Source organism: Naegleria lovaniensis, assembly GCF_003324165.1.
Source record: "Naegleria lovaniensis strain ATCC 30569 chromosome Unknown tig005, whole genome shotgun sequence".
Lineage (NCBI taxonomy): Eukaryota > Heterolobosea > Eutetramitea > Acrasida > Naegleriidae > Naegleria > Naegleria lovaniensis.
In genome coordinates, this window is record NW_025407827.1 from 232,612 (window position 1) to 251,441 (window position 18,830).

The 18,830-nt window shown below is 38.4% G+C and overlaps 8 protein-coding genes across 8 annotated transcripts; 4 read left to right on the plus strand and 4 right to left on the minus strand.

The window, feature by feature from the left end:
• Positions 1-133: 133 nt before the first annotated feature.
• On the plus strand, positions 134-3,532 carry C9374_012477 (uncharacterized protein; the record flags this gene model as incomplete). Its single annotated transcript, XM_044688247.1, has 4 exons — positions 134-357; positions 458-559; positions 612-1,819; positions 1,878-3,532. The coding sequence occupies 4 exons, from the start codon at positions 134-136 to the stop codon at positions 3,530-3,532; spliced, it is 3,189 nt and encodes a 1,062-aa protein (XP_044554119.1).
• A 340-nt stretch (positions 3,533-3,872) lies between these two features.
• On the minus strand, positions 3,873-4,289 carry C9374_012478 (uncharacterized protein; the record flags this gene model as incomplete). The annotated part of the gene is made up of 1 exon (XM_044688249.1): positions 3,873-4,289. One exon carries the CDS (start codon positions 4,287-4,289, stop codon positions 3,873-3,875), a length of 417 nt encoding a protein of 138 aa, XP_044554120.1.
• A 379-nt stretch (positions 4,290-4,668) lies between these two features.
• C9374_012479 (uncharacterized protein) lies at positions 4,669-8,640 on the minus strand (the record flags this gene model as incomplete). Its single annotated transcript, XM_044688250.1, has 2 exons — positions 4,669-8,080; positions 8,159-8,640. 2 exons carry the CDS (start codon positions 8,638-8,640, stop codon positions 4,669-4,671), a joined length of 3,894 nt encoding a protein of 1,297 aa, XP_044554121.1.
• A 96-nt stretch (positions 8,641-8,736) lies between these two features.
• On the minus strand, positions 8,737-10,093 carry C9374_012480 (uncharacterized protein; the record flags this gene model as incomplete). Its single annotated transcript, XM_044688251.1, has 3 exons — positions 8,737-9,455; positions 9,550-9,816; positions 9,898-10,093. 3 exons carry the CDS (start codon positions 10,091-10,093, stop codon positions 8,737-8,739), a joined length of 1,182 nt encoding a protein of 393 aa, XP_044554122.1.
• Positions 10,094-10,513: 420 nt separating this feature from the next.
• On the plus strand, positions 10,514-11,248 carry C9374_012481 (uncharacterized protein; the record flags this gene model as incomplete). The annotated part of the gene is made up of 1 exon (XM_044688252.1): positions 10,514-11,248. One exon carries the CDS (start codon positions 10,514-10,516, stop codon positions 11,246-11,248), a length of 735 nt encoding a protein of 244 aa, XP_044554123.1.
• Positions 11,249-11,302: 54 nt separating this feature from the next.
• Positions 11,303-13,468, plus strand: C9374_012482 (uncharacterized protein; the record flags this gene model as incomplete). Its single annotated transcript, XM_044688253.1, has 1 exon — positions 11,303-13,468. The coding sequence occupies one exon, from the start codon at positions 11,303-11,305 to the stop codon at positions 13,466-13,468; it is 2,166 nt and encodes a 721-aa protein (XP_044554124.1).
• Positions 13,469-13,904: 436 nt separating this feature from the next.
• On the plus strand, positions 13,905-14,342 carry C9374_012483 (uncharacterized protein; the record flags this gene model as incomplete). The annotated part of the gene is made up of 1 exon (XM_044688254.1): positions 13,905-14,342. One exon carries the CDS (start codon positions 13,905-13,907, stop codon positions 14,340-14,342), a length of 438 nt encoding a protein of 145 aa, XP_044554125.1.
• A 244-nt stretch (positions 14,343-14,586) lies between these two features.
• C9374_012484 (uncharacterized protein) lies at positions 14,587-18,504 on the minus strand (the record flags this gene model as incomplete). The annotated part of the gene is made up of 1 exon (XM_044688255.1): positions 14,587-18,504. One exon carries the CDS (start codon positions 18,502-18,504, stop codon positions 14,587-14,589), a length of 3,918 nt encoding a protein of 1,305 aa, XP_044554126.1.
• Between the last annotated feature and the right edge of the window lie 326 nt (positions 18,505-18,830).

The following is an 18,830-nucleotide window of genomic DNA, read 5'->3' on the forward strand; positions in this document are numbered from 1 at the left end:
CCCCCTACCAACCCGCCATAAATGCATTATTTTTAGTTTTTCGTGCTACAATTAATTTTACCCAAACTTGCGGCACACTACTAAAAAAATTCAATTGCAGTTGGAATCCTCACCCATCATCATCATCATACAAATGTTGTTTGGGAATGACGAAGGAAACGCATTCTCAAAGAAGTTGATGGCTCAAAAGCCCAGGAGAAAATGGGGGCGGGGAGTCGTACCAGTGCTTGATGATCAAGACTATTTAATGGAATTGGAGAAACAAAAATTGGAGAAAGCAAAACAAAGGGAAGAGGAAAAACGGAGAGATAAGGAAGAAATATTCCAACATTATCGGAATTATTCGCTAGCAACTTCGTAGGTTTCAATGTGGCGAATTCATAAGCAATAATTATTAACGAACTTGTTTTATTTGGGATGAAACTCTAACACACTCTCGTAAACATTATTTTGTTAGAGAGAGAACGAAACCAGAAGAGATGTGGACAGAAGAGGAAGAATCTGCTTTGTATAAAGATCCCGAACCCTCTGGAGGAGTGAATAATTTAAGAGAAGATTTGTAAGTACAACAAAAATGGTTTGCAGACAACATCACAACAAAATGCACATAGATTTGGAGGAAAGATTGATAAAGCAGACCTTTTTTCAGGACAGGAATCTTACAGCTTTAACAGACATCGACCTCGAAGAATGGAGCTTCTTAATAATTCAAAACAACAGGGAGATGATGATTTTCCTCTTTCACAAAACAAGCTTTCTTCGCAGCCCAAAAACAAGAGAGAAGAAATGTATGAAAAGAAAAAACTAATGAGGCTTAGAAAAAAGAGCGGAGAAGGCGAACTCTTTGACGATTTGGAAACAAACAGCATGAGTAGTGGAATTTCAAAACAAAATACAACTGAACACAATCATAGATCGAAGAGCACTCCTAAGATGATTAGTCAAAGAGATGTAATTTATGAACAAAAAAAACAATTAAGAAACAAAAAGCAAGACATTACAAACGATCCAGAATCTGACTACGAGCATGAAGCAGATAAATATACTTCTCAAGAGCAGAAGAATCAAATTTTACAACAAAAGGAACATCACAGGCCCTTAATTCGCAAACCCAAACAAGAAATAACTCAAGATCCAGAGTCAGATTCTGAACATGAGTCACAAAAATATAATATTTATGGAGCTCAATTCGATAGCCGTCGAGTGGCACGAGGAGGAGGTTTTAACAGCGCTCCTGCCAGCAACGCAATTACACCACAATATCAGCTAGAACCTCTCAATCTCCACAACAACAAACCCTCTTCTCAACCAAAATCAAATGACAATGGAAGAGACTACAACTTTGCTCTGAAAGGTGGAAATATTTTTGACAAGATGGGTTCGAATGACCCTCCTGTCCCCAGAAGACGAGGGCTTGGCAGATTGGTCACAGACAATTATCCAACTTCACCTAACGCACGAGATCAATTAACTTCTCGATCAGACCCACCTCAACCTTCCTTTAATCGTAATAATTTCGTTTCTGATTCTCCTAGACATTCTCCCAATATATACCACAACAACCCTCACAATTATGTTGACTCCAATTCTCATTTAGAAAGGCTTAGCTCTGATCCCTCAAGCTCTAGATATTCTCATAGTGGAGGAAGCAACATTACTGAAGGAGCTTTCGTTATTGGACACACCAGTAGTAACCAACCAAGCTCCAACTCATCACCTAACAGATATACGCGTAAAGCTGTGTTTAAGGCAGATCTGTACGGTACAGAAGATGTCAATAAGAAACAACAAAAGCAGGAAGAGTATCGAAGGCAATTAGGTAAGTACCAAAAGCAAAAATGGTGGCTCAAACGAATATCATGATACACCAACTTCAGAACTCCAAATGCAGTCCAACCAACACAGCAATAAGAATAAGAAAAAAGAATTGGATGTGGAGGAAGGCCTCTTGTTTCCTTCGCAAAAAAACAATGATCCTGAAAGATCTCCCTCATCAAAGTTCTCTAATGATCATTTCCAGCAACTGGAGAGCAATATTTCGCTTAATAGTGCTGTTTCCTCTCCTGTGAAAAGGGGCCTGGCCAACAAAATGTCCGAGCCTGTTTCAGGCCAGGACGCGGTTTTGTTAAAACAGCAAAAACAGCGTGAATATCAGGCAGAGCTAGAAAGACAAAAGCAAGAGAAGCTCGAAGCTGAAGCCAGAAAGAAGAAAGAAGAAGAGGAATGGGAAAAAAAACAAGAAGAGAAAGCAAAAACTCTAATGCAACGTGAGTTGCAGGAAATAGAAAAGGAGAGACAAGAGAAGCAGAAACAAAAAGAAAAGGGAACAAGCGCTGCCAAAGATCCAGTGAAAATTGTAAATGATGCAAAGGCCGCAAATGTGGCATCTAATAATAATGTTGACCTCAAAGAAGACCTATTTGGAAATAGCTCTAGTGGTACTAACAAAAATAGTGAAAAACGGAGAAGAAGAGCAAATTCTGAAATAGTAATAGATGCACCATCAGATAACACCCACTCATCACATCATCATCCTCAATCTCTAACTCCACAACAAGATTCCAATGTAAATACATATGCAAACTCCCCCAATTTACCAGTCACGACTCAACAACAAACTCCCCAGCTTCCACCCCTTAATTTATCTCCCAATATACCACAACAACCATTTACTCTAGACAACAATTTACTTCAACATATTCAGCAAGAAATGGTTGGTCAAGGAATTCTTTCTTATCTTTTGGGACAGTTGGCTGTGATGAAACACAACAATATGGAAATGCAACAACAAGTATTGAATGTCAATAATTTGTCACATCTTCAACCTCTCAACATTTCCAATACCTCTGTTCTTCCCATCAGCCCTAACCTTAATGTACACAACCACTTATCTGCACCAAATAACATTTCACACAACAATAGCTTTGAGGTACAACAACAAAAGAATGAACTATTTGGAGGAAGATCCTCTCCAACGTTGGCACAAGATGATCATCATTCGCGAGAAGTGATACAGAAATCTTCTGTGGTAGACACGTCGATAGATGGTGGTAGTGGTGGAACAGAACAACCTGAAAAGAAACCCAAAAGGAGGCGAAAGAAGAAACCCTCGTTGGAGGAAGAGCTGGGAGACAACAACTCTCCAAAAGCTATTGCTCGCAACGTGAAACCAGCAAGCGTTGAGGACGAGCAAGAAGCCTGTGCACCGCCATCTAAGCCAACAAAAAGTAGGAGAGTGTTCAAACTGAATCAAGGAGAGAGCATCAACCAACAAGATGAGAATACTAACTCATCATCAACAACGCTCAGTGAGAATGGAGAGCTACAGGTAGCAGCAAGGCCAAAAAGAAGCTCCAGCAATCCAAAGAAGTCACAACAAGGGAGTGATTCAGAGACGAATGAAGCTCTAGTGCCCAAGCCATCTCGATCGAGGCGTGTGTTCAATATCAACACCAAACACGAAAGCTCACCAGTACTTGCTGGCAAGTCACAATCGGATGATGAGTATCACAACTTGGATTCCGATGGTTAATAAACCTGTTGATACATTTCATGCAATTTCTGGACAAATCCGCATCCTGATTCGACCAAACACAATCTCAATCGAAGCTAATCATGTTCTTTGTTTGAGATTGACAAACAACCAGTAATTGGTGGAGGAAAATATCAAATTGACAAATCAAAAAGTCATCATGAAAATTTTTAAATTCTATTATTTTATTGTTTTTATGATTCGCTAACTTAGGAGTTGTACATTGGAGGAATGTTCCACTATTCATGGAACAAGAGAGTAGTTGTGATGAAGGTTATGTATGTCGTATTTACATGCGTATCGGATGGATGAAATTGGTGATCAGTTGTTGGTGAGCTGTTTATGTTCTCTCTCCTCTGATTCTTCTGGCCAATTGCATATCCTTAGGCATGATCGTAACTCTCTTGGCGTGAATAGCACACAAGTTAGTATCTTCAAAGAGTGAGACGAGGTAGGCCTCAGAGGCTTCTTGAAGAGCCAACACAGCGTTAGATTGGAATCTCAAATCAGACTTGTAGTCTTGAGCAATTTCTCTGACCAATCTTTGGAAAGGTAATTTACGGATCAACAACTCGGTACTCTTTTGATACTTTCTGATTTCTCTCAAAGCAACGGTACCTGGCTTGTATCTGTGTGGCTTCTTCAAACCTCCTGTGGATGGTTGTTTGGCAGACTTTCTTGCAGCCTTTGAAGCCAATTGTTTACGTGGAGCTTTACCACCTGTGGACTTTCTTGCGGTTTGTTTGGTTCTGGCCATGATGATGAGTAGTGATGATGATGTTGTATTTTTTTCGGTTAGAATATTGTTTTGAAGGTGGAGAACAAGAATAGGGGTCATTTATGAGGGGGTGCAGTTTCCTCTCCACCTAACGGTAATCCAAGGCATTTTTGGAGAGAAGAGAAGACGAGCCAAAGTTCGAGTCAGAGCCTCCCAAAAAAATTCGGGCCATTTTTGGCCGTTACAAAAAAATTTTCTGCCAATCAAAATTCTCCTTGTCGAATATTGTAAAGTAGAGACCGAAACAACGAAAATTTTCGGCCCTCAGTGTGTTCGTCTCTAAATTGAAGCACCGAACGCAAGTCAACAAAACATTTCTCCTCACAAACATGTTATTGAAATTGTCGAATGCACTTTATTACTTCTTCTTCTTGGTAATTCTTTCAAACTTTTGGAAGTTGCTTTCCTTGTTTCTTTCTCTCTTATTCAATCGTTTGGGATCAAGTGGAATGTATGCGTATGGATCCATTCCAGATGAAGAATTCTTTCCACCTCGACCTCCACCGAAAATAATCTTGCTCTCCTTCTTCTGTTTTCTTTTTTCGAGTTTGGCAAGGAAAAGTTGATCAGGATTGAGCTGTTCTTTCTTGTTCTTTGAACTAGTTGTACTGCCTCTATTGTTAATGGATTGCTTGATGAGATCAATGGTTCTTTCAGGTCTTGATTGAGAAGCGCCTTCATCGTCCTTATCTCCAGATGTTTTATCTGTTTGAGCTCCTTCAGGTAGATCCTCAATCACGAGTTTTCCTCTCTTGACGGCAAATGCGCTCTCATCCTTTGGCTTCTTGTCGCTTCCTTCTTGTGTGTCTTGTTCTTCTGTTTGTTCACTATTGTCGTCATCTTCCATGTCTTGACCTTTGACATTCTTCTTATTCTTTTTCAGTTTTTGCATGTTCTTGAAGGTGTTTTTCAAAAAGTGTTGTCGCTCCTTTGTATCGAGCCTTTCTTTCAATTCTTCATAAGAAAACTTTTTAAAGAGTTTCGTCACTAAGAATCTTAGTTGAACTCTCAGACTTGTTCCTCCAGATTTCTCATTAGAATGTTTGAAGAAAGTATCTAAATATTGTGAAATGTATGGTTTCAACGTTTCCTTATCAAATAATGCAACACATCTCTTGAAGAATTGCATCAGAGACGAGACAACTTTTACATTTTCGTCTTGTAATACTATGGTAACTGAATCAAACACGTCCTTCAAAATTGGTTGTAAATATTTTGAATATGATGGTAGCAGTTCAGAAAGTGCATCAATGGTCGAAGCAATCATTGAGTTGCTCTTTCCACACAATCCAGGTAGAACTCTTCTCACGATAAAATCAATAACATTGTTTTGTTGCTGTTGTGGAGAGTATTTGGTTGCATCAGTTAGAGGATCAATAAATGCTTTCAGTGTTTGTATAGACAAGTCTCTCACTTTTTGATTTTCAGTATTGTCAATGTTAAATATACATTCTCCAATCACAAAGTTAGATCTTGGATTTTGAATGAGCAAATCGTGGTACTTGGTTACGAGCAAGTTGAAACATTTCACTCTAAACTTTTTAGAAATTGTAATTTCAGCGATCGATTCAAAGATGGAGAGAATTTCGTCAATGGTTTCAGCTTTCATTTCCCCAGAGTGTCTCTTCCATGAGGAAAGAAGAATATTGAGACCTTTGTAGGCTTTCTTTTGAAGTTTTGGTGTTGTGCTAGTAGTAATTTTAAGGTAAGGAAGGAGGAATTTGTAATAGAGTTCCAAGCATGAGTTTGGTGCACATGAAAGCATGGTAATAGAGAGGTCGAAGAATCCAAAGAATTTTTCTTCATCAGATTCCGAGTTGATGGTCAAAATCTTCTTCAATACCAATTTGAAATATTCAGTAATGGTTTCATTGTCGCATATCGAAAAGAATGCATTGATTGCCTTTCCAACGGAGTATTGGAGATCAGTGGTAGTGCTATGCGAGTTCTGATCTACAAAGAGATTGAACAAGAGAGGAATAAATTGCTTATTGAATCCAGCCACAGCCTTCAACCCTCTCTTACAAGTTTCCTTGTCCAAACCAAAAATGTTGAGAGGCAACTTGGCATCATTATCCAAGACGCTAGAGTATGTCGAAATGGCCAAAGATAAACTGTTGCAACATGCAATCTTGATATCATATTCAATGCCTTTGGTAGCATCAGAGCCAAGCTTTTCACCCAATAAAGGAGCAATGATTGCAAATTGAGAATCTAAATCAACAGGATAACTACAGAATTGAGGTAGAAGAGCCCATATCTTTTCATAGAGTGTTAAGAATGCATTGCTTCCATGTCGATCCATCTCCGAGTTTTTGCTTTTGTCATAAAAGGTTTTTGCCATTGGCAATAAAACATTAATCCAGTAGCCCAGTTGACCGTTCACACAGATTCCAGTCAATTTTGAAAGGTCTTGAGAAAGTTGCTCGTTGGATTGTTCATTACCTTGGTTGGATGATTTCAAGTTGGGAATGTGCGAGTAATCTACTTTGTGATTAATCAAAATGCTCAATACCCATCCGTCAAATTCAATAGCTCCTTCTTTGAATGACTCTGCTGGACCAAGAGCACGAACACAATAGCCAACAATCTTCTCAAGATAAAAAACGGCTCGTGCATTTCTGAGCTCAGACTTTTCGAGTGGTGTTGCATCAAGCTTGCTTTCCTTCTCTTTTCTGAGGAGTTCTTGTAATACATCACTTGAGAACAATAGGAAATCAGAAATGCAATTTTTGATCGAGTTGAGTTTAAGACCTTTCGACCTTAGTAGACCAACTTTGAGAATGGCGTCTAATGAAAGTTGAGCAATAAGGTCATACCTATTGCTTGTAACATTTTCTAAGCCATTTTGCAATGTGTTGGCAATAATAACCATTGAAGATTGAGATTCTCCTTCTGTATCTTCCATATCAGAGGGCTTTTGATTTTCATCTTTGAACAGCTCAAGGTCAAAACAAGTGAAAATTAGGTTTTGAAGATTGGAGAAGGCAGCATTAACTGTTTCATCCAACTCAGACTTTCCAATCAACAGTGAATCAAATATTAATTGGAAAAACTTGGGGATTCTGTTAGCGAGCAGTTGCTTATCTAATTTGTACAAGCATTTGTGGGCGTGTGACATCATTACAATATACGCAACAACCTTCTTTGAATCGTCACTCTTCAAAATTGGGCAAAGTTTGTCGAGCAGAATGTCAATAATTTGAGTAACACTCTTTGCTTGTAAATTTTTGTTAGAATCAAAAATGTTCTTCATAGTTCTGTAAATTTCAGCACAAATGCTTGCAGGAAGATTGCTAGAGTTACCTTTCAGTAAAATATCTAGCAACTTTTGGAGTACGATAATAACATTTCTCTCATTTAAATTTTCACTTAACAAACCAATTGCCTTAATGACAGAAGTAGAAATGTCTGCATTTCTTGATTTGCTTGAAGAGTGATACTGCTCAATGAGGTAAACTGAAACCATTTCGTCTTGTGAAATAAATAATTGTTTTTTCTCAAGGAGTTGTTGGAGTGTGTGAAGACATTTTTCTCTCACAGCATTTCTACTGTCGAAAAGAAAGCTAAAAGCCAACTTCTCTAAATCTTGTTTCTTGGCAAATGCTGAAGATTGACTTTCTGGAATGGTTCCGAGCTTTGAAATTACTTGGAGAATAACAACCACAAGTTGTATCGTCACATATTCAAACTTGTCCATGTGTTGATGAATTGAAAGAAGAGTTTGTCCAATAAAATCGAAACTTGATAGGACAACAGATGATTTGATACTGTGATAATAAGTAGTGAACCATAGTTGAAAATTGTTGCAATGAAATTATTGTTAATGCTCAATTTTTAACACTTACTGTTCCATCAAAATTGAAAGCAACTGAAGAAGAGAGGATACCTTTCTTGCATCATTGTTATGATCCGAAGAAAGTGTTTTCAGGATAGCCCCATAATAGGCTGTTGGTGAAAGAGGCTGTTGTTGGGTATATATTGTTTCAGTAATTGCTTCAATAATGATATTCATACTCTTCCAATTACCATTATTCACGTCTCTTCTCTTCAAAACTTGTTCAAATATAGAATAAATTGCAGGAGCATTCACTCTCAAGGCCTCCGAAAACTGATTTCGTTGTTGATGCTCCAATTGTTGTTGTTGCGAGTCATCGTCCATCATGGAAGCACTGCTATTAGAATTTGGGTTTAATGATGATGATTCTTCCATTGTTCGAGTGGAAGTCATGGCCGTACGTGTGTTGTTTTTGATATTTGCCATGCTCTTATTATTATACGAAGACGATGCAGCAGAGGCTCGCTGCAACAATTTGCTTCGGAGAGTCATTTATTTTTTTTCAAATTTTTTCTTGATGCTTGCACAACAGCATTGTTAAGGACAATCCTTTAGGTTGAGGAGAATGAAAATGTATTATTGTTCTTCTTACAGCTTTGAATGCCTTAGAGGAGGGAGAGAAGTGTGGTTGAATGTTGTTGACGAGTCTGGAGATGCTGTTCCAATGGAAGAGTCTCTATCTCGTCGTTTCCTTTCCACAGCATTATCGATAAAGGTCAGTAAATGATGCCAAACACCACTGTTCATTCCTTTGTGTTTTTTGAAAAATCCAAAATGTCCCAATCGCTTCCCCAACGATCGATTCAAATAAATAAAGTGATGTAGAAAATGATACAAGTTCGATCGATCAGCCAACACTTCAGTCACTGTTCGGTAGTCTCTGTGCCCTATTTTTGAGGTTGGCTCATGTAATGGTTGGTAATCTTTCATGTTGTTATTGGTGAAATAATTGAAAATAAATTTTACAGCTGCTGCATCTCCCAAAATGTCATGTCTCAATGCATAAAAGAGTACTGGACAATTCAGATATTGTTGTAAATCAATGGTTTCTTTAGGAAAGGCTCCAAAAACCTCCTCTGAATATCTTCCACACTGAGCACACTGTTTGGCACAATCACTTGGCATGGTCCAAATAGGTAAAGTATTGACCATGGGCGTCATTACAGGACAAAATAAATAGCACACAAAGAAAAAGAGCATTTTCGAAAGGATATGTGTTTGATGTGTAAAGTTACCACTTTGTGACGCTACACAAACCATGGCACTTATTTTCTCGAGGTATTTCTTTGGTGTGAAACAAATACTTTCTGTCAATACAGGAAAATTTTCGTGAGGTCATAAGGAGGAATAATTTTGTGATATTAAGGCAATATAACATTTTGATATTGTAACGATACATACTTCCAGAAATTGAATGAGCAATAAAAACAATGTCACTCATGACTGTACCAGATTCTTTCGTGTTACTATGGTCACAATTTTTGTTGGAATTTTCAAATGGTCCAACAACAAGATCCAATTGCTCCACATAATCAATCACCGATGGAATATCAAATTTCCCCCATGAAATTAAATCTGTAGGTGGTAAATGTTGATTGTACTTGTTGTAAAGTAAATTCCTGGATTCATAACATCCTCGATAATCAAATAATACCACTCTATAACCATCTATTTCAGGGTTGCAATATTGTCAACGAATGTAAATCAAATAATTGAAATATTATTTTCCGAAATTTCCATTGTACTTACTATGTTGAAGAAAACATGCAAAATCATGATAAAAATTCATCTTGACTCCAATGGCACTTCCTACAATGGCTGTCTTCTTGTTTCCGTGCTGAGCCGAAGTAGTAGACGGTTCATATACTCGTGCAGACAGTAAATATTTATCTTTTGTGAGAATGGTCACATCTTGGTAGAGTTGCTGAGATGAAGCAGTGTTCATGGTTGCAATGAGGAGTTGACGTCAATAGGAGTTGGATTGAGATTTAAACAGAGGAGCAAAATGTCGAACCAGGCTCAGTGTTTTTTTCTAAAGAACTATAAGACTGAATTGTTGTAGTGCACACGTCAATAAAATAACCTATTCTCCTCCCTCATGCTTTTGAACGTTCACAACATGATTATGATTATTTGACCCAACAAGGCTTGATGAAAGACAATCCCCAAGTGATGGAATGGATGGAAGTGCGAAAAAAATGAACGAAAAGCCTCTCCACGATGAGGTTGAATTCATTTGGAATGGTGCTCGTGGAGGATAATGACCGGAACCTGAAAATGTGCTTGACCTCATTGAACCAAGCTATTTAAACGTTAAATATTTCGATGATAAATTTGAATTTGAGAACAAAAAATTGCACCCACCATGATACCACCTCTTCAGATCAAAGAACAACTCCCTCCATTCTATTCTCTTCCATCATATCAATATGATGGAAAGCAATATTATTCAGCTGATGATATCATCCATTCATTTTTTAAAGGAAAGAGTCAAAAAACAAGCAAAATAATTGGGGTATTGCATTCCGACCACAAAACCATCAGCAATATTGTGCAGAGAGAACTTGGATTTCGGAGAGTGAAAAAGTCTGCAATTATTCTTAGCTTCACAGCAGTCGTTGAAACAATTTTGAAAATCACTAAGGGAAACAAAGATCAAGATCGCTTAATATTACACTTATTCCAGTCTTTTAACAATGTGAATGCTTTATCAAATCAACACAAAGAGGATGAGAAAAGCAGACAACCTAATAATGTACAACCACAACAACGATCTGTGACACATATTGCAATGAAACAGACCTCGTGCGAGCCACCTGCACATTTTTATTACATGCAACCAATGTCAGACGTGTCAGCAAACCCATTTAATGGAGTAGCATCTGTGACACCAATTTCTCATCATAGAACTCCTCAAACAACGAGTAGGGATTGCTTTTTGATGCACCAAGAGCTCAATGAACACCAGAGCAACTTGAATCAAGCTATTGGCTCTGCATTTCCAACATTCTCTGCGGATTATGCTTCAGGTCTGACCAATGACCAAACATCTTTGTACAAAAAGAGAAAACTGGGCTCTGTAACAAATGAATGGCAGTAATAAATCAAAAACTTTCTTGGCTTCTTGAAAAATCTGGAACATTCATCGAAAAAAATGGCCCGCCGTGAAGATGATGAAGACAACGGCTTTACTTCGAACGTCCGATACAATGTCGATCATTGTCTAGTGGATCATGAAGCAATGTTCGGAATGATCGCTGAAGAATCGGAACAAGAAAAATTATTGGCTGACTTTCGTAATTATGATAATAATCCTCGTGATGACATTCCGGGCCCAATTTCTTTTATGGGCCGAGGAAATGGACGTTTTAGTCACACTAACAACGGAAATGATGGAATTCAATCATCACTTTATCCAACAATGAATTCAGCTACTCAACAATTGATGATGAATAAGAAAAATCGAAAACAACCAACAACAACCGAATTGCAGCATTGGAAAGAAATGCGAAATCTAGTAGAGGAGAAGGGACAAAGTAAATTTCTTTCATCCCTCAAACAAATTCAAGAAAATAGAACAGGAACTGCAAAAGACAAAATTCCACTTTTACCTGTAATTGTTCGACAAATTTTACATTATGATTCACATGAATCAGCTCATGTTGTAGTTGGAGAAATTGGATCTGACATGGAAATGGAGGGAACAATATCAAGAAAAGCCATTGAAAGAAATCCGAGTATTCTCACAGTTGGAACGGTGGTTTTATTGAAGAAAATTCAACTTTATTGTCCTAGGCCTGCAAAATTTCACTTGATAATTTCAGAAAAGAATACAGCAAAAGTTTGGACCAATGATACTGAAGAAGCAAACAAAAAGTTAAAAGTGGAAGCTACACCATTATCATCAGCCATTCGAGTGACCAATGAAGACATGGACTCCTTTGGCCCAAATATTGATAGTATGGATTCGACACCTCCCTCTGGTGACCGTAGAGAAGAACCTGTTTCTGTTCATCACTATCCTGCTACTACTGCTGCTACTACTGCTCGTTCTACAACCAATCCAACTCTTGCCAACAAACCCCAACATTTGACAAGCACAGAAAAATTCGTACCTCCTCCTCAAGCATTTCTACGACCACCACAAAAACCAGCAACAAGCAATAGCACGACACCACCGAATTTAAATTCCACGAACCGTTTTCGACCTCCACCACCTCACTATGAAACACCAGAAACACCAAAATCGAATGACTCCAATCTACTGCCGAATGAATTTGAATTTTCACAACCTCTATTAACCACGCCGTCACGATCCAACCACTCCAACCACTCGAGGTCGAGTACTGAAAATCTCTCTCCAGAATTATTAAGCACGACAACATCCACCAAACGAAAATTCCATCCACCACCCATGATCTCCTCACAATCTTCAATAGAAAATGACATGCCTAACAAGAAGAGAAAACAATTAATGGTGGCACCTTCTCTGGATCCAATCAATGATCTATCCCAAACACCTGGCCATTTTCAAAAAGACTCGTTCAATGATCCCTTATTTGATGAAAACTCCAATCAGTCCACACCCATGTCCTATTCACCTCCTCTTTTTCAAGAGCAGCGATCCGCGACAAGCAAATCACCAAGCGATCAAGCAATTCCTCTTTTCAATGCAGCTTTGAGTAGTGTTGGAGACATGGCCAACTCACTACACAAAACTCCTTCTCCAAGCTCTACCTCTGGTAAATCAGTATTGCCACCTCAAACCATGGTGGGTACGACAACTTTAACAACCAATCGCGAGAAAACCTTGGCAGCAACCACTCACAAAGTTACAATGCCCATTGAAGACGATGACCCTCTCAAGGGTATTATTGACGATGATGACGAGATTTTAATACATCAGAAAGAACGATCTGTTGTGAACATGACAATTCCAAACATTGACCACACTCGTTCTGCCATGAATGCTGGTACTGCTCGATCTTCACACCCTCCAACAGCTCAAGATTCTCATGTTTCCGTGGTGAACAATACATCGACGCATGAACGAATACCTCAATTGACAAACAAGACTTTGGGTATGGGATTTAAACTTGCTCAACTATATTCTTCTCCAACTAAAAAGACAAAACCAACTGTGAATTTTGATGACGACAACGACGATCCTCTCAAAGACATTCTTGGAGATGACGATACCAAAGAGCAATCCTTATTCCAGGAAGCTCCTCTTCACCAACCTGTATCTACTACAGTAGTGGTCGGTAAACTACAACAACCAACCAAGAAAGTGATTGCATTTGACGATGAAGACTTTTGATCAAAACCAAGATTGATTTTACAAAGTATTTGTGCATGTGGGTCCTACAAAGTTTGAGTGTTTGGTTCAAGCAATTCCAGCACCAAAGTTTGAGGAGACGACCCAAAACCAGGCCATTGTAAAATACTGGTCAACCTAAAATTTTTTATTTTTTAAAAATTTCGTTTGAAAAAAATTCGCCACAAATATGTACGTATCACGCTCTCTCCTTCATTCGACTGACCTGTTGTGTTGAAATTGTACAAACTTTCAAAAACTGTTTAATATCAACCTATCTAATGTGTATATATATACATATTCACCACAATATATATTTAACCCCACACAATACACTTACTATTAAATATCGAATGTATCACCACAATATTATTATAATCATCTTTCGAATATTATGTAAATCAATATTCACCACCACCACCCCACAACAGAGATAGAAATGGGTTCTGGTAAACCAAGAGGTATTAAAGCCGCAAGAAAGATCAAGTCCAACAGAAGAGATTCCAGATGGGCAGATATTGACTACAAGAAGATTGCTTTGGGAACATTGGTCAAGTCCAACCCATTCCAAGGTGCTTCTCACGCCAAGGGTATTGTTTTAGAAAAGGTTGGTGTCGAAGCCAAGCAACCTAACTCTGCCATTCGTAAGGCTGTCAGAGTCCAATTGGTCAAGAACGGAAAGAAGATTACTGCTTTCGTTCCTATGGACGGTTGTTTGCTCTTCCTCGAAGAAAACGATGAAGTTTTGGTTTCAGGATTTGGTCGTTCTGGTCACGCTGTCGGTGATATTCCGGGAGTTCGTTTCAAGGTTGTCAAGGTGGCAGGAGTATCACTTTTGGCTCTTTACAAAGGTAAAAAAGAAAAACCAAGAAATTGAAGCTTATATTGTTATATCATTCAATTCATAAACATATAATTCATTAATTTTGCATGTTTTTTAGAAGATAGCACTATCTTTAAAATTTCCTTTTTAGGAAGGTGTCACAGACTTTGACAGCTGGCATTTGTACTTTCAAGATCAGCCAAACTTGAAACAGTTGTGGAAACTTTCATTTAATTAGTTTTTTAAACATTGAAGTATTACCCAAATATATTGTGAAAAAACAATCACACACGAGAATTTATTTCTTGGATTTCTTGGTTTGTTTGGTGTTAGGATCTTCTTTCTGTTTTCTCTTTGGTTTTTTATCTTCTTCGTCCTCGCTGGAGTTATTATCATCTTTCTGTTTCCTTTTTGAAGAAGATTGTTTTTTTTTGCGTTCCTTGTTTGCATTGGACCAGTCGATCATTTGTGACTTAATTTCCTCGTGTGTACTTTTCTCTTTCAACAATTGCTCTACAATTTGTTGCATTTCCTTCTTCAGTAAATGATTCAAAATGTCGTTACTGGTGGAGCCTATTTGAGAGCGAATAAACGATCGCAAACCGTTCGATGTTGCTTGTTTGTAGTCTGCCAAGGTCAATTCTATTGTGATTTTGTTAACAATGTCAGACAACGATGACGCTTCTTTGTTTTTCAATGCAATTTCTGCAAGCTCCTTCTTCAATGCATCTCCATCAATTTCCAATTTATCACGCTCACACTCCAATATTGTCTTTGAGGCTTGTATCAAGTTGCATAGTTTCAAGTGATTAATCACCTTGTTGCTGATGGACCCCAATTTCTTCCTCATGAATTGTCTGAGAATGTCTTTGGAGGCATGTTCATAATTCTCAAGTGTCACTTGAGATGCATCAAGATGAACAACGGTACGAGATGTGGTTTGAATAAAACTTTCATCAATCTCGTCACCTTGAACATCTCTCAATGAGTATACATTTTGAGCCTCCAATAATTGTCCACTGTTAATTTCATACATTCTAGGATTGTCTGTACTTGGAGAAATAATCTCCTCTCGAATCCAAATTTCCGTAATGATCTTGAAGGAGGCATTCGTAAGCTCAATTACGCTCACAATAAATTGTTCAATGTACCCACAATTTGGAAAGGTGCTCAATCGACTCTCCAATCGTTGACACATCCCATAACTCTCAAACTCACTCAACCAGTCAAGAGCCAGACCATATTCTTTGGTTGCTTTGATTTGATCCACCAGTTGTGGATATTTGTCCAGCAAGGTGGCAGCATCCATGGCAATACGTGGAATAATCTTTTCCCAATTCTTCTCATTCATTCTTCGTTTGTTTTCCTTTCGTACAGGTTTTTTCATTTTAGGTCCTGGTTTCAAGGAGGTCCAAAATAATTGTGCACTCACATGTTGACCATGCTTGTTCTTGGGGAGCGGTAACTCGGAATTTAACAATCTCTCTTCCTTTTTGTGGTTCAACAAGTTGAAAGAGAGGCCAGAGGGTGTATTGATGTTACTTTCTTTGGGAGAGTCTGAAACACGAGTCGTGTTCGAAGAGGATTCTTGTGCAATCGATTGTAAAAGTTCCAAAAGAGAGGTCATGTCCTTTGGTGTTCGATTTTCCTCACACGCTGATGGAGGTGCAGTATCTTTGGTCACCTCACTCGTCAATTGAGGAGGAGTCACAACCGCCACCTCACTAGTCAATTGAGGAGTACCCTTGACCACCTCACTAGTCAATTGAGGTGGTTTCACCTTATTAGAATCATCTCCAATTACCTCCATGGCCATTTCCGCATGACTCACATCCCCATGAAAACATGTCAGAGATTTTAACTGATCAAGAATCTTGATTCGATTGAAATGGAGAAACAAGCGGTATAATGTAACCAAGTTGACTTTCACATCGATACTTGTCGCAACTTGTAATTGTTGGAGCTTGGCAAAAGTCCATCGATCAATTGCTTTGGCAATATTCTCACCAATCAATTCATTGTATTGAATTTGATGGAATTTTGCAATTTCTTCTTTGAAATAGTCTGGCATTGCTAAACGAATCGAGTGATAATTGTATCCAGGTTCATCTGAAGGAGTTTTTCTAAATTTTCTCTCCAAATCTTCCTCTGTCCATTTTCGATTGGATTGCAAACCCATAAATTGAATGGCTCCATCAAAGAATTCGAGTAATCTCTTGTCCATGTATTTACGTGCAATTTCATTGCTGGCAGCAAATTTCCATCCATAATATCGGATAATGACTTCAAGATCATTTTGGGTAATAGAACCCTTCTCAATGATGGAGTTACCTACGGACCATGTGGCTCCTGATCTTCTGAAGGAATAGGGACAAACCTTTTCTTCTTGAATTCCAACATTTTTGGCAATACATTTCAATTCATATCTAAAATTTTCTAATGGTTGTGGTTCGAGACCCTTTCCAATGTCACTGAACAAGTATTCATCCAAACATTCCTTCTTGAATTGAATAAATTCATGATTGAGAGCATTTTCAAAAGTTCCATGAGTGAATACTTGTCTTTTTGACAAGTATTGCATGAGCAAAATGATGTTACATAAACCCACTCGATTTCCAGAAAACCATGTTTGGTGTCTATTTGTAGCACTTTCAACCTTGTCATGGACAATTTTCACTCGAACATCCATGGATTGGAGTTTACCATTCATAAACTTGGGTTGTAATTGCAAGTGCTTCAATTGAATTTTAGCAAGGGAAAGAGGACGAGCTCCTGAAACAAATGAAACGAGCATTCGACTGGCTAGTCTTAGCCCCTTTTCAGAGCTCCAATCACACCCATGCAACATTCGAAAAATATCAATGGGTGGTAAGATGGCTGCTTGTACCTCCTCCACGTCCACCAATTTCGATGCAGTCTTCATTTGTTGAATAGCTTCGTAAGACTTCTTTTCTCTTGCATACTTGATGAAATGTCTACAACACCAAGCTCTACAGGCACTGACATAACGTTTAACCGTATTGTATTTGAATGTTTTGCCATTCTCTTTTGGTTCTACTAACCACAAGACCCATGAATCATAGGTTTCTAAATTGATCTGAGAGCCACAAGCTGTGGTAACAAATGGAGAATAACCCTTTTCAATACAAAAACCAAGGTAATTTCTGATGGCTGACTTGTGAGTGAGTTTGGTAGCTTCAGAAAGTCCAATCTTGTCAGCAGCTTCTCTAAAAACTTTTGATTCAGCCTTGGCCTTTTCCTGACCTTCCAATCCTTCCAAATTCTTTTTGTGATGTTCCATCATGACATCAAATTCTTGGCGTCTTGACCCTTTCGAGGGATCTCCTGTGGGTTTGCGAAGCTTCCAGTTTTTAGTGATGGCATGAATATCAATTTGAGAGGTGGTTTCAAGATGGGAGATGTAATGCTGACCCAATTCTACCAACTTTTTCAGTCTCAAAAGCAAAGGATCACGAACATCACTGACATCCAGACTTGAAAGATCTTGCAATGCATAAGTCGCTTGATCAATAAGAGACAACAATTGATGTTTGCGTTCTTGATCACTCATTGAGTAAGTATTACCTTGTGCAAACATACTTCCAGTGTAAGGCTGAACCAATGGCTGAATTACTCCATTCAAGGTTGAATAGGGGTGTAGCATGGAAAGAGTCCTGTTTGATTGGATTGGATGCTGAAGTGGTCCACCACTGAGATTGGCAAGGTGCTGCTGCGGCTGTTGAGAAAATCCTGGATAAGCATGAGAGGTCAATAATTGAGGCTCGTTGGAGACCAATGAAGTGAATGTAGTACCGATCGCATTACTAGGAACACGAATCAATGATGATGGAAAGCCTTGATGAATGCCATTGTAGTCGCAGTTGTAACCATGATTGTCCAAAGCTGTAGTTGGCGGAGGCATGACGAGCGTATCAACAGTAGCCTGTGCTTGCAACTGAGGTTGAACGAGCGAAAGTGGAGTTGGTTGATGAGATTGCTCAACATTTTCCAACTGTTTCATCATTGGATGATCAGCAGAGGGAAGAGTTAGCAAATGTCCAAATCCAACAAAATCCAACATGGACTTGATCTCAAAATCTTCTTCAGTAATTTCTTCTTCCTTTGAGGCTTCGGTCAATTCTGGATCTACAGATTCCAAGCCTTCCCAATCCCATTCTTCTTCTTCAGCAGTAGATGACAATAGCATTGAAAACATGTTAGCGCTGTTTTTTTTTGTAGTTACCATAGTGAGGGTTGGACCAGCCTTGTCGCTAGTTGAGCCTTATCAAGCGTTCCAGTAAAAATTCAAGTTGGAATTAAAAAAACCTCTAAATAATCAACGTAAATGATTCAACTCCGCAACAAATCTCATATCAAAATTCTTTCAACATTCAATACAATTGATTGGCATCCACAACATCTTGTATGTTCACCACACATAAATGAACAAAAGCATATTGTATCTTTGACAAAGATATAATAATCATCATCATGATGGATATTGTCAAATGAACCATAATCATGGCCTAAATCAACAAGATG